This window comes from Cyprinus carpio, chromosome B10 (assembly GCF_018340385.1).
Source record: "Cyprinus carpio isolate SPL01 chromosome B10, ASM1834038v1, whole genome shotgun sequence".
Classification (NCBI taxonomy): domain Eukaryota; kingdom Metazoa; phylum Chordata; class Actinopteri; order Cypriniformes; family Cyprinidae; genus Cyprinus; species Cyprinus carpio.
The window spans coordinates 16,144,143-16,158,790 of record NC_056606.1 but is presented as its reverse complement, the minus strand read 5'-3'; the positions used below and the strand labels follow the sequence as shown (position 1 = coordinate 16,158,790).

Below are 14,648 nucleotides of genomic sequence, written 5' to 3'. Positions count from 1 at the left end.
GTGATGACTACTTAGATATTTTTATTTTTTCACAGTAGATTTTGAGCTGATCTTGAAGTGGGATGCTTAAACTGCAAGAACATCAAATACATTAACATTTAAAATTTTTTGAAATAAAGATTATGACACGCTAAAGAATCATTAGAATAGGTCTTAGGCACATTAACATTTTAAATCACCAGATACTTTAAAATTACCGAAAAACACTTACTATGTGCATAAATAGCATGCATTTTGAGTGTATATTAGTATAATGATCTGGTATTGTGCAAGTCTATATTTCTATGTATAATTTTACACAAATCATGGATTGTCGCAAATATCAAACTAGCTTTGTTAAAAGCTATGTACAAAACAGAAAAGCGTTTATCCAAGCTGGTCTTCATATTGTTTTCTGAAGCAGTCTCCAGCAGGAAAGAAATCCCAGCATCTCTCCTGGTACATCTTCCACACGTATGATTCCTGTCACACATACACATGTCTGTTATATTTAGATTGCTTTTTATGTTTAGCAGTTATGAACATTTTGACATGTCTTGCCTGCCCAGTGTGCTCAGTTTCATCCTTGTTGATTAAGTACATCAGGAAGAACCTAGTGAAGAGAGAAACATTATTTTTTGTTTGTCCGAAGATGGAGAGATTGTATAACATCAGAAAAGTGGCATAAAACTGAATTGCTCACATGTAATTGGCCAGGTTGTGTTCTTCAAGCGTATGTGTCTCAAATCCATGTGGCGTTGTATCAAAGTAATCACTCCCAATGCCACATATAAAGCATTTGGTCTGAAGAAGCAATGCAAAAGTGTAAAATCAGACACATCTATAAGAATATAAACTTAAAGGGATACTCCACCCCAAAATGAAAATTTTGTTATTAATCACTTACCCCATGTCGTTCCAAACCCATAAAAACGCCGTTCGTCTTCGGAACACATTTTAAGATATTTTGGATGAAAACCGGTAGGCCTTTGACTGTCCCATAGACAAATAAATATAAATAAATAACAGTGTCAAGGTCCATAAAAGGTATGAAAGTCATCGTCAAAATACTCCATCCGCCATTAGACGTGCAATCTGGGTTATATGAAGCAACGGGAACACTTTTTGTAAGTTAAGAAAACGAAAATAACGACTTTATTCAACAATTCCTTTGTCAACAGTCTCCTCTGTGTCTCTCCATATCACCATATGCTCTTCTGTATCATAGGATGCACCATTTTCTTTCAAATCAAAGCTAAATACACGCAGAAACAGCGCATCCTTGTGGCGCAGATGATACAGAAGAGTATACGCAGCATACAGTGATATGGAGAGAGACAGAGGAGACTGTTGACAAAGGAATTATTGAATAAAGTCGTTATTCTTGTTTTCTTCGCTTACAAAAAGTGTTCCCATCGCTTCTTATAACCCAGATTGCATGTCTGATGACTTTCATACCTTTTATGGACCTTGACACTGCTATTTACTTTGCAGGCTATGGGACAGCCTCCAGGTTTTCTCCAAAATATCTTTAATTGTGTTCTGAAGACAAACAGCGTTTTTATGGGTTTGGAACGACATAGGGGTAAGTGATTAATGACAAAATTTTCATTTTGGGGTGGAGTATGCCTTTAATGTGTATTTTTTTTTTATCAAGCAGTAAAGATCTTCTTACCTCCATGTCTTCTTTGACCTGCTCTTGCTGGTCTCTCAGCTCACCAAAAGCATCAATGATCAGACCTGCACAGACAAACGCAGTGAATTGCAGTTTAGTGTTTTCAATCTAATCCAGAAAATGAAATTTCAAAGCCAATCATAAATCTCCGAAATGTAAGGTTTGATGTGGTAGATTTGCTAAGCGCAGTTTAATAGAAACATGAGTCTAACCTTGAATGATGGCCAGCAGGATGACGATGACAAAGAAGAAGAAGGTGATGTCGAAAACCACCCGATAGAGTTCATACTCATCTCCTGCTGGGTCCTCAATCTCGTCTCCTATGCCTCCACCTGCCCGCACACCCACGTACATGTGGAACAGATAACACTGTGAAGAAAAAAAAAGAGAGATTTGTTGGATTATACAGCAGGTGTTTGGTTAGCAATCAAAAACAAAATGCATTATTAGAGAAGAATAAAAGACAATTTAACACTAATAATGTATTACGCGGCAACCAACCGTCATCATGTCATCACACTTCATGTCCGGCTCATCCTCATCCTCGCTCTTATTGTAGAACTTCCTGAAGAAGTTGAAGGCCACCACAGTGTAGAGGTACACAACCACAGCCAGCAAACCCACAGTCATCATCAGCTGAAACAACCCAACAGAGTAAACCGGTGTATAAGTGCAGATTTTCAGAACCAGTTTGAATTGTTGTACTGACTGTACCTGTTTTCCATTGTGTGTGACCGAGGAAAGAATTGTACGCAGGGTCTTGACACCCATTGCGATGTCCAGCAGGTGACAAGCAAAGAAGAAATTGTTGTAATGTCCAAGAAGTGACATAACTGTGTACCACACCAGGTAGAGGAAAGTCTGTAAATGAAGAACACTTAAGTACACTTGACTAGAATTGTGCTTTGCAAAGTCTAAGATTTTAGAAAATACTGTAGATTTTAATATCTGAAAAAAAAAAGACTTACATTGTCTGTAAACACAACTCCAAATTTCCAGATCTGATACTTGATGTCAATGGAAGTGAGCCTGAAAAATAATATGAAAGGAAAATCTAATACTTGATCTCATATATTTGACCAATAATGTAGTTTTAGGGATTGTCTGTTTGGCTGACTAATAGCAGACAGGAGGAACATTTTAAAAAGTCTGAAAAATCACAATTTTTGCAATTCTGTGGTGGCAAAAAAATAACACATAACCCAAATGTAATATCTGTATCATCATAGAATGAATTGTCACTTGTAATGTATTTTTAATACCATGCAAGCATAGAGTTGTCTGGCTCTTCGGGTTTCTTGTCTGTCTGTTGTTTGCTGACATCCAGCGATGCCAGATCCATACCCAGCAGCTCTGCGATTCGCTCACGACCATAAATATCTCCGTATTTATCCAGACCTTGCCAAATGAAACAAGAACAACATGGCTTCATAAACATACTGATTTTAAACCTACACACCAATGAACAGGAAGAATATCGGTTTACCTTTCGCTTAACAAATTTGTCCCAGTAGTTGGTGGGAAATGAGCTAAAACAATGATAAAGAGTATTAATTACAATTTTTCCAAGGAACATTATGAATACAAATGGCTAGGTCTGCTAATCAACACTTACTAGTCAATTAAGGAGACATAAATTAGGGACCACATATGTGCAAAACCAGTTTGACCACAAAACAGAATCTAGCTTAACTTTCATTTTAGTCAACCAGATATATCTTGTGAGAGACAGCTCCATAATGAAGGCTTCTCCACACTTACGGTGTGTTTAGCACCAATCTGTCCCATTGGCCTTTGATGTCATCATCCTCCGGCTGTTCAGTGATGTAAAGCCCATCGAACTCCAGCTTTCTTGCCAGCTCTTTCTCTCTCTTAAAGATGACCAGCGGAATCTAACAGACCACAACATCATGATAACTTACTGATAGCACAAATAATTGATAGCACATATTCAGAATTAATAAAAACAACCTGAATCAAGACAAGTTCAAGTGCTAAAATGTAAATCTAGTGGTTCAAACCTTGAGGCAGTTGTATCCAATGATAGATAAGAAAGCAATGATGGTGTGCACAATTGCCAGGCAGGACAAAGTGGGCTGCATGTACCCAGTACTCTCTTCCAGGAAAAAATACACAGGACCTTCCTCATCATCATCATCACCTCCATCCTCTCCAGCAGAGCCCTCAAAGTCTTCCCCAGAGCCTTCAAACAGCCCAGAGCCTTCAAACATACCTGAGCCATCAAACTCATCACTAATCTGAGGAGTATCAGATACCTGGAGAATTAAAAAAAAGGAGGCTTAAAAACAGTCTTAACAAGAACAGATTTTATTTTTATATCTTGACCCAATTGAGTTGCATTTCAATGGCTTAATTAAAACCACAAAAAAAGCTTGATGCAAAAATGACCATGATTATGTTGGGGGAATAGGCTAAAGCTTGATGCAAAAATGACCATGATTATGTTGGGGAAAATAGGGGATATTTGAATTATTTACTAATAAACTAGTGTTTTATGAGTCAGTGTCGCAATTAAGTTGATCATGCTGACTCGCCATCTCATCATTGGACGCGCCTTTGGAAAGAAATTCATCTTTACAGATTACATAATAATAAGAGTATTTGTTTTGGATTTGAATTATTTCGTATTGTAGTCATTTAAAGCATTCTATAGATGTATTCATCATATCTGTAAGGAAAATATTCACTGAGTTTCGGATTATTTTTGTGAAGCACTCTTGTTTAAGACAGAGACGGCAAGCGCATCTTATTTGTTTTCTTTATTTTACAATAGCACAACGTTTTCTTGATATTGTGAGTGAGCACAAATAAAAAATAGTGTGAATACATCCTTAAACATTTAAACATAAGCACATGTCAACAAGCCTAGAAATCCAAATAAACCACAAATTAAACCAGGAACACAGTGTGATAATCCAACCTTGTAGAAGAGAAGAATGAAGTTCAGGGCAAAGGCGATGAACAAAGCCAGGAAACGAAGGTTGTAGAAGTTACGGGACAAACAGTTCTATAGATTGAAGTGGAGATTAACAGCAAATCAAAACCCGTAAAACATAACTAAACCTGGAACTAAAACAAAAACTCAAAGTTTCAACTCAAATTTAGAAGAAAAACATTTTTTTCCTACCATGAATTTATTTCTTTGAACATCCAACTCATTCCAGAGCTCAAATCCTGCTCTCTTGACTGATTTCTTTTCCTTTTTTGCTTTAGTTGCTTTCTCAGGTTTTGGTTCTTCTGGTGTGGCCTCAGGCTTGACCTCTGCTTCCTTCTCAGCCTTCTCTACATTCTCAGTGCTGTTACACATGGAACATGGTCATTGAAATGGTAAATACGTCTAGAAAAAACAACAAAAAATTGAACATAAACACTACAATGTCCTGTTTTCCCTTCATTTGGGAGTTACTCACTCTGCTTTCTCAGGCTCAGGAGGAGGTTCTTCAGTAGTAGGAGGTTGTTCAGGTCCTGCTTCTTCTGGTTGCTGCAGCATAAAAAAAAAAACAAGGACCAACATGACACATACAATAAAAGTCTTTGTGTAGAAGATTGGTGAAGGAACACAGGGAATCCAGCTAAATAAACACCATACCATTTTCCTCTTCAGTAATGGCGTGCCCTCTGGAGTTGGTGGTTCCACGGGGGTCGTGTCACCCATATCTCCAAGTCCACCTGGTGTATCAATACCAGGAATCTTCCCACCATCTTTTTCTTGAATGTCCTCATCCTCCTCCTCTCCCCCTCCTGCTTCCATTGAGTCTGTTATCCCTCCTGTATCCTGCTCTTCTCCACCCCTTGGTTCTCCCGGTAGGTCTCCATGCACCTCATCCTGCGTGGGATCCGGCATGCTGGCCAGCAACTCTGTCACGGTGATGTTCTTGGCCCCTTCAACTAAACCACCTCCAAAAAGTGTATGCCAGATGAGCAGGAAGAAACCTTTACACACACTGTAAATGAAATAGAGGATGCCCATGAGGATTGTCCATAGGAAGGTAGCAAGCTTGACCACAATTTCCTTGATGGTCATCTTCCTGAGCCTACGGTACTGTCTGCGAATATTCCTAAAGGTAAACATGCCCAGGAAATTCATTATGCTTTGGATGAAATCGGAAAAGGCAGAGCCTGATTCTGACTGGCCCTCCTCTCCACCTCCCTCTTCATCTCCACTGCCTCTGCCATCTCCTCCTCCGGGTTCCTCCTCATCGTCCTCTTCTTTCTCCTCCTCATCCTGCTCTGAAATCTGTGAAGCGATGTTCATCTCAAAGATGGTGTCCTCACAGAAGCTGACAAAAAGCTCCATCTTCTCTGATTCGCCACCTTCGTTGACCACGTCAAATATGAACTGTCGCTTGGACTCTTTGACTTGAGGCATTTCCCATTGCTTACGATTCACCTCACTGATCTCAAAGTAGATCCTCTCGATCTTCCTGCTGGCGCCCATTATCTCGATACGACCCAAGAATGGGCGGAAATAGTTCAGAACGCTCTCCGCTTGTTCAAGGAAATTCTGCAACCTGGTATCATGAGGAACATGTTCAGAAAGGTTGGTTAGCAGCACTGCTATGTTAAAACCAATGTCTTTTGCTGGCTCTTGGAACCGACTGGCAAACTCCTCGTAATTAATCATCTCATTCTCATCTGCCTCAGAGCAGGACAATAGGAATTGGATCTCCGCAGGTGTGTACTGTTTCTGGCTGTCCATGGCTTTCTGGAAATCCTTCTTGGATATCAAACCTCTGAGGTCTGTCACATAGTCGCGGAATGCATCAGACGCAACAATGTCCTTCAGCTTGAGGAACATGTCAAAGAATTTAAGGATCATTTCTACATTGCTGGAGGACTCCACTAGCATGTCCACCATTTGGCGAGCAATGGTGCCATTTACAACATTACCTGCCAAATACAGAGTCATACAAACTAATCAGGTCTAGACTGAATGATGTAAAACTGATGAACATAAATTCAAGATTTTATTCATACCCTCCAGCAGAGACAATAACATGACCACCATATCTTTCTGAAGGTCCAACAACTCTTTCAGAAGACCAATCTGACTGGAATCTCAAGAAAACACAATGATATTCTGTATAATATATACTGTACCATAACAAGTATAATCTAAATCAGCATCTTTTACGAAAAAAAAATATATAAAATGTATTATTTATAAAACTAAAAGAATATATATTTATTATTTATAAAAAGTGGAATAACACGGCATCATTATTTGTGAGGGTATAGCTTACTGTATAAGGGTATGGTCACAAAATAAATACATCAGCATCTTTACAAGAAATTTTACCTTACCAGATTTGTTCAGGAAAATGTAAAAATTTGTAACATTTAAATGTAGGTTAATGCATGCAGTAACAACAAAGGGGTTAATTACTAGAAAGAGAAACACTCCAAACACACAAGAGATCATGAAAAAATAATAATAATAATCAAACAGCACACCAAAGGCAGAGGTGTAGAAGGGGCAAAACACTTTTAATACAGCAAATTCACATAAAGCTGAAAACACATGGTTTTTCTGGGTAATGTTAACTACCATCCATTTTCTCAGGCTGTTTGACCCACTTGTTTGCATACTAGGCAGATTTTTTTTAGCCGAAATGTTACGAGAAATTGGCATGTTAAATGAAGAGTAAAATTTAATTTTGTGTAAAAAAAGGCCAACTTGGTTCAAACAACCTGGATTTGGGAATCTGGAACATAAAAGGGAAAACTCAAATACAATCACTTCAATAGATAAATAGAGTGATACATACTCTTCCCTGCATACGGTGTATGAAAAACAGTTTAATTAATCAGTAAAACATTGAGAGTAAAAACAATATTACATTCCAACATACTAGTCATTTAAAGTTTGAAAAAGGAATGTAACATGTTCTTTAATTAAGCATGTAATCTAATCATTAAAAACAGTTCTACTATACATAAGCAACTACTACAGTTCCATTTACATGCACTTTCTATTAGCCACTAAAGTAAAAAATAATCAATTTTATTAGAAATTACACACATTTACAGATAGAATAAACACAAGAAAAGTGTAGATCAAGTTTAGATGGGTTACCTGAGCCAGTTTCATCATCATATGGGCAAACACGTGCAGGAAGCCCACCACAGCATCCCACAGGCGACTGTGGGCCAGGGACTGCTGGTTTCCTGTGCAGGGACCCTGAGACAGGAGGACAACTTAAAAACATGACAGGACAGCCATATAATAAGTGTATGATTTTGGAGAAAATTATACTGTAACACACAAGGAGTTCTGTAAAAGTTACATGTAGAGACCAAAACAAAATGAATATCATATATAAATGGAATATGAATGTCAATAATCAAAGAAAAAAGGTAATTTACCTGGATATACTCAGTAAGGCTGTTGAACACCTGTTTGGCTACAGTCATAGCTTTAGAGAAGTTCCTCTTGCCTGGTTCATCTATGATGTCTTTTCCTGAATAATACCAGTAGAAATCACTGATAGACTCCTGGAAAGAGAAAATAAACCCCCACAAAGCAATAAGTGTGCTTACTGTGAGTACTTAACTTTGTCTGAATTAGTCAGTTTTTGAGGGTTAAATGATTTCACCTGTAGTCTAAGCAGGTAATCCACTGTACAGATAATGACATTGATGGTGGTGGTGCTGCCTGTCTGTGTTCTCAGGTAGTTCTGGAAGTCTAAAGTGAAGTGAACTCACAGATGGTTAAACATTAAATATGTACAACAATGACATTCCCTAAATGCTTGAATCTTGCCTCTTCAAATTCACTTTTTGTGTTTTACAGTAAAAACAATATGATAGTGTTTAAATTTAAGACTCATTTATTTGCAATAAATCACAGTAAATTTTTTTCATGTTCACTGCATTTTACTGTACATGCAGATTTAGGACCCACCATTGTTGTGACCCTCACAGAGGAGCTGCAGAAAGCGGAAGAGGTCACAAGTGAACTCATCGTCAGCCATGACCTTCTCACCTATGCAAAGGAAGGAAATATACGGCAACACATCACATATAGATGAACATGTAGTTGTGACACTGATCACAGGTTTAGTGTAGCGGCAATCTGATTAGAACTGAAAAGAGAAAGTAAGTGGAAGAAAGCAACTGATTAAAGAGCTTAGAGAAAAACTACCTCAAATTTCCCATGTTATAATGTTAGTGAAAGCTGCAATATTTTCGTCCCTTTCTGTAAGAGATATGCAGGAAACTTCGTTATTTTTGTTTCATTCCACTGCCCAGTTCAGTATTACGTATGCTGACCAAATTGTCCCACCAAAATCCAAGAACACACCAGTGAGCATAAGCTGCTCACTATATTCACTTATGTCAGTAAAGCCTTGAGAAGCACCAGAAATGTACAAACTAATATTTCATAATAGTACCACTCTTTTGAAAAGCTACAATAACAATGCACAAAAAATTATACAAAATGGCGATACGAATGATTCACTTCATTGTGAACTAGGGAGTGGAAAGAGACAGTTATTTGCATAATCACTAGTTCTTAGACTAAAGTGACTTAGACTGAATTATAGCAGCACAAAATGAAACACATTACAGAATCACTTTACCCACGTAACACAACACATATACATAAACTATACACATACACAATAATGTGCATATATATATGAACACAGATATAAGAACACTGATATATAATCACTGTGGCTCAAACACAGAGGGGGATTAATTACAATATGAAGCCCTAACACCGACGAAACTTTAGCATGCGGGACAGACCTACTGCAATCCTAAACCTCAGCTGTGTTTGGGTAGATAAGGAGGAGGTCAATAATCAATGATAAAATCATGAAAATCACATTCATTCAAAGCCTTCAGCATAGAATGATCTGTTTGCAAATAACTTCCAGTGAATTTGTTGCACAGAAAATTCACAATGTTAAACTGCACCACTAAAATGCTGCGCGCTAACATAACCTACCATTTTCGATAATGACTGATTACTGGATTAATTGTGACCTCAAATCAATGTCTCAGCTGGGGTAAACACAGGAGGGCATATAGGGTAACATTAGGTGCAAAAATGGTGAAGCCAAGACAGAGTTAGATCATTTATGATTTAATTCATAACCAATGGCAGGATTTGGTAAGTTATATGTATTTGTTAGGAACAAAACACATATTTTCAACTTAAGCATTTTAGCACCATCATATGAAGGTTAAGACCTTTTTCATTGTAAAAACAAAATTTATTAATGCCAAAACCAACATTATGAATAAAATGTTCATTTTTTGCCTTTTATACAAAATAAGTAAAATGCAGCATATATTTATTATATAATTTAACTCCTGTTTTTTATAGATCAGACACAATGCAGAGTTCTAGAGTTACAGTAGATCTGTTTCAGCACTCAAGGGGAGAAAGAAAAACACTTCAGTCACATTCTGTGTTGGAGTGCATACAGTAATTCAGATATAATGTACTGCGATCTGCTTTTGCAATGTGACTGAAAGTTGTTTTTACAATTCCTTGAGTAATAAGATTAATATATATACTTAAAATATATATATATATATATATATATATATATATATATATATATATATATATAAAATTCTAAAACCCAAAAAGCAAAATTTCAAACAAAAATGATTTCAAAGAGATAAAAGGACAGAGAGGAGTGACAGGAAGAAATAGAGGGACAGAGGCATTATTTACCCCGCTCTAGCTTCATGTCTGAGGCCCGTGAAAGGAAGGAACAATGAAAAGAGATGGGGGACAAAAGTATAGTTATGGAAAAAGAGGGATGGTGAGTTGACGGCAAACAGACGGCATGGAATGAAAAGGAAATTATTCATGGTCAATATAATCTGTTTATTGACATCATATTAGACTACTATACGTTAGAATGACCAAACGTATGATTACAAATGGATGAATGAATACTTAGATGCCGTATTTCATTTTGGCCTTAAATGTTGGAGTCAAACAACACATTCTACACGTTTATGCATTTAACAATCTCTATATGCTATAGTTACTCTATACTTGCAAAATTACATTGGATAGGACTTAACTGATCTTCCTTTCAACAATATACTGGTATTGAAAAAAGATTCTGGATCATTTATATTACTTACTTGTTCCCTCCTCTGACACCATACCTAGACCCTCTGCTTTATTCTGCCTCTCAAAGGCGTTCAGGTCCAAAACACTGCAAAAGAGGCACAAACACTGATTTAATGAATCGTTTAACTAATATGAATGCAAGGTGAAGACAGCTCCCAGTCAGAACATACCTGCAGGTCTGCATTAGAGCCTGGACACTGAGGAAGAAACCCACATCTTTCTTGTCTTTCAGATATTCCAGCATTTTCTGCAAGCAAATTACCAATGCTGTTACATCTCAGCATTAGTTTGGGGTCTAATTCACTGTCATGCCTCCATGATGCAGATGACTTTTATCTAACCTGTTGGACCTCACTGTTCCCACCATTTAGAATGGAAATACCAAGTTTTAGGGTGGAAGAGACCATGCAACCAGTCTCACCTGTACAAAAAAAATGATTTTAAAATATATGGAGACCAAAGTGCTCAAGCTTAAAAAAAATAAAATAAAGACTTGAAAAGAGGTGAACATATACCCTTGCAGGCGCTAATCATCTGTAGGACCATCTCAGCAGCCCCTCTGTTGTGGAGACGTGACTGTTGGTAGAGGAGTCTTTGCTTTTCCATCTCTTTCTCCTATAGGGTTAAACATTGCAAAACTGAACTGTCTGAAAGCCTTAATATTTCTCCTTTCTTACAATCTGTTCTTTCTGCTCAATCTTCCTGCCCCTCTAACTGAACTACAGACATCTAACAATAACACTAAAATCATCTTTCTTTATAAGCAATAGCATTCATTTTTCTGTCTTGGCCAGTTACTATTTGTCATTTATAACAGTCTTATCTTATGGGTGATGAAAAAAAAGTAGATTTACATAAAGACATTTTTTTTTTAATTTTAGAAAGTTCTTTTTACTGAGACTATGACATAGAGCAGCAGTGAGAATATAAAGTTATTGTCATGGCAACCCAAAACACTGTTTGAGGCTTTCATCAAGTCAACCACAAACACTGCTAACGTTTACAACTTTCCTTTTCAGCAGCATCATCAATTCTTTTCAGCGGTTTCTCAAATGTTTGTCTAAATATCTTATGCAACACAAAGTGAACATTTATCTATTTTAGTTCAAATGTGATTATAACAGTGTTAAGGCAAGATCAGGTGATTGTGAGTGCTTGTAAATGATTTGGGCACTGCTGATGTGATTATTATTTTTATATTCTAATATTCTCTTCTCTTTCAGTCATTTTCATTTAGCATGCTCACATCATCATCATTAGTTTTGGGACAGTCATTCTAATTTCTCACGTTTGTCAATCAGAGCAAACGTTGGACTACAGTAAACTCTCCTGATGTCTTTGCATCTTACAGAGAAACAAGGAACCATGCAGGTGTTACTCATCTACAGCTCTGTCTCCAGGAAAGTGAACTGTAAACTCAGGGAAGTGCTTCTGTAGAATATTCGTAACCCTTAACCCAGCATCATCAAACATCAGTTTATTTGCAAATAAACTGGAATTGTAATTATAGTTTAACTTTAACAAATACAATTCCGTAACATAATGTTATCATTAACGGATAATAAAAGCAAGCTTTTTTTATTACAGACATTTGTAAACAATTCTGCAAAGAGAAAAATTTAAAAGCAAATACAAACGTTGGTTTTCTTACATAAGCTTGCTTTGCCAAAAATTCAATAAATCATAAAGGGCATACGTTTATAATTACTGCATGCATAATACAGTACACCCCCCTCCCAAACCTCCCATCCCACCCATGCCACCCCCCTCCCATGTAAGCCTGACCTAAGTAAGCACCCAGTGCATTTCTTCTTTCCATGTCTATACATATACACTCAGCCTGATTAAGTGTGTGTGTGCATGTGTGTATGGCGTGCAAAATCCACTTCGTTATAGTGTGCATCTGTGTGTTTGTTCCTCTGTGTGTCTGTGCGTGTGTGTGTGTGTCTGTGCAGGCTAGGAGACTGCTCTGGCTTTAACTGTAGTCTGTGTGTCAGTATACTATGTCAGCAATATTGAGAAAACAGTGATTAGTCACTTTCACATGATTATTGTGAATGAGTTAAAGGAAATCAAGGTAAGAATGTGAAAGCATACAGAAACAATATGACAAATACGTTATCATTAGTTATTGCTCAAAGTAAAACAGCATATAGAAGTAAATGCATGTTCATTTGACACATCAATCTTATAGCTCATAGCAAGAAAATTATTAAAAAACGTCATTCAGCAAATGTGTAAAAAGAAACAATGAGGACATAGCTTCTTTTGGACATCAAAGATGCAACAGGTGAATTTTCACACTCAGAGGTCTTAAAATTACCTCACGAAATTATAATGTTATACTGTATAATTTCTGTTTTTATATTTTTATCTGTTACACTTTAAAGTATTATATGACTTAAAAGCTTTATGGCCAATCAAAGCAATTTGTTGAGCAGCTTTTGCGACATATTCGAAAATGATCACATGCTGCAGCTTTAGGTTATCCAAACACTAAATGGTACAACAAAACTCATAAAAAAAAATCTCCATGAGCCTAAACTACTAAACACATCAGAATAATGCTGCACTTTTGGTATAGAATATAAGTTACTATTTTCGACATTTCATTTATTGTATTTAAATGTATTCAGATATTTTTATACAATTAATTTCTGTGTTTAGTAGGTGGCTCAAAGTTTAATATGAATTGTAAAAAAAGAAAAATGTTAAAGATGATGCAGTGTAATGAGATAAAACATATTAGATGGAGTCAGATGGAGAGACAGAGAGCACAGCCTGGACAAAGAGACATAAAATGGGATGTGAGTGAATGGATGGATGATACAGTGGTTGGTTTTGATGTCACTCGGGTCTACCGCTTCTGTGTCTTCCCAGTCCCCAGCCCCCGGACTCCCCCTACCATCTCTGTCTGTCGCACCTCAAAGGACATCTCCTCCTCTCCCCCCTCTTCCTCCTCCTCTCCCCCCTCATCCTCTTCACCCATGTGGCAACTCTAAATTCACCAGAGATAGACATAAAAGAATGTTACATAGAATGAGATCTTGTGATGAAACCTTCTATGTATTTAAAAACAATTAGAAAAAATCTTTTCAATCAACATTTTAAATGTATGAAATAAATTACTAAATTGGTGATGACTATTAATCATAAGACAGAGAGGTCTCACCTTAGCCATGATATCAGCATATGCCATGTATAAGTAATCTATGTCCAGTTTACTGTGACAGAGCAGAATCAGGGGGAAAAAATAATCAAAGGAAATAAAAGATGTAAAAACATGCCTGCATTTTTAAATCCTAATTGATCCTAAATTTGCTTTCTTTGTTAATAATTCTAAAAAACATATCATTTTTAGATTATAAATACATCATATTAGATCATAATATGTGGTCACATTTCCTTGTATAATGACTGTTAAACTGTATAATTGACTGTTGCTTTACTTATGAACACGGTACATTATAGAGTATTCTAAACCTATTCTTTACATATCTGGCTAGTTGTTTTTATTTTGTAATGGATGATTACATAACTTCACCAAAAGACCATGTGAACAACGTGAATAGTCACTGTAATATAACAGTCACTGGTTACGGCCGTGTGATCATCTACTTTGGCACCGGAAGCCAAATGTGTCACTCACTAATCAGAGGTGTGGAGGGGTCTCACCTCTTCTCGGTGAGGGCTGTGCGACTAAAGTGAAGTATGAGCTGATGAAGAGGGTCTGGCTTTGTCTCCTTTTCTTCTTCCTCCTCTTCTTCTTCCTCCATTGCTTTCTACGTCATTGAGAAAAAGAAATCTGTTACTTAATTTGTCTAGGGAAAAACAAAACTAACAGGAATTTCTTTCACACTAAAATGC

The 14,648-nt window shown here is 36.9% G+C and overlaps 2 protein-coding genes across 4 annotated transcripts in view; both read right to left on the bottom strand.

Moving 5' to 3' along the window:
- Nucleotide 1: 1 nt before the first annotated feature.
- On the bottom strand, nucleotides 2-6,778 carry LOC122138725 (ryanodine receptor 1-like). Its single transcript, XM_042732843.1, has 17 exons — nucleotides 6,653-6,778; nucleotides 5,265-6,565; nucleotides 5,086-5,156; nucleotides 4,803-4,971; nucleotides 4,596-4,682; nucleotides 3,676-3,930; nucleotides 3,416-3,546; nucleotides 3,141-3,183; nucleotides 2,917-3,053; nucleotides 2,623-2,683; nucleotides 2,369-2,515; nucleotides 2,156-2,290; nucleotides 1,867-2,023; nucleotides 1,655-1,719; nucleotides 683-783; nucleotides 541-592; nucleotides 2-462 (listed from the first exon to the last, which is right to left on the bottom strand). Exons 1-17 carry the CDS (start codon nucleotides 6,681-6,683, stop codon nucleotides 367-369), a joined length of 3,039 nt encoding a protein of 1,012 aa, XP_042588777.1. The 5' UTR covers nucleotides 6,684-6,778; the 3' UTR covers nucleotides 2-366.
- A 142-nt stretch (nucleotides 6,779-6,920) lies between these two features.
- LOC109088186 (ryanodine receptor 1-like) overlaps nucleotides 6,921-14,648 on the bottom strand; it is a 39,191-nt gene continuing 31,463 nt past the window's right edge. For 2 of the 3 annotated variants that reach the window (XM_042732839.1, XM_042732841.1), the window contains 12 exons: nucleotides 14,457-14,563; nucleotides 13,954-14,005; nucleotides 13,705-13,779; nucleotides 11,297-11,396; nucleotides 11,123-11,202; nucleotides 10,952-11,028; nucleotides 10,793-10,866; nucleotides 10,371-10,388; nucleotides 8,580-8,660; nucleotides 8,272-8,360; nucleotides 8,042-8,170; nucleotides 6,921-7,856 (listed from right to left, as the gene is read on the bottom strand). In XM_042732839.1, the coding sequence (XP_042588773.1) occupies nucleotides 7,683-7,856; nucleotides 8,042-8,170; nucleotides 8,272-8,360; nucleotides 8,580-8,660; nucleotides 10,371-10,388; nucleotides 10,793-10,866; nucleotides 10,952-11,028; nucleotides 11,123-11,202; nucleotides 11,297-11,396; nucleotides 13,705-13,779; nucleotides 13,954-14,005; nucleotides 14,457-14,563 (1,056 nt within the window). In that variant the 3' untranslated portion in view covers nucleotides 6,921-7,682. The remainder of the gene's footprint in view (nucleotides 7,857-8,041; nucleotides 8,171-8,271; nucleotides 8,361-8,579; nucleotides 8,661-10,370; nucleotides 10,389-10,792; nucleotides 10,867-10,951; nucleotides 11,029-11,122; nucleotides 11,203-11,296; nucleotides 11,397-13,704; nucleotides 13,780-13,953; nucleotides 14,006-14,456; nucleotides 14,564-14,648) is intronic. The other variant, XM_042732840.1, reaches the window with a different exon arrangement.

What these genes read in the sequence shown, in the direction of transcription:
- LOC122138725 (XM_042732843.1), bottom strand. Translation starts at nt 6,683, where the DNA reads ATGGTGGTCATGTTATTGTCTCTGCTGGAGG. An exon ending in GAGTTGTGTTTACAGACAAT is followed by an intron (nt 2,516 to 2,622) that starts GTAAGTCTTTTT and finishes CTTCATTTACAG; the next exon opens with ACTTTCCTCTACCTGGTGTG. An exon ending in AGTGTGATGACATGATGACG is followed by an intron (nt 2,024 to 2,155) that starts GTTGGTTGCCGC and finishes TTTTCTTCACAG; the next exon opens with TGTTATCTGTTCCACATGTA.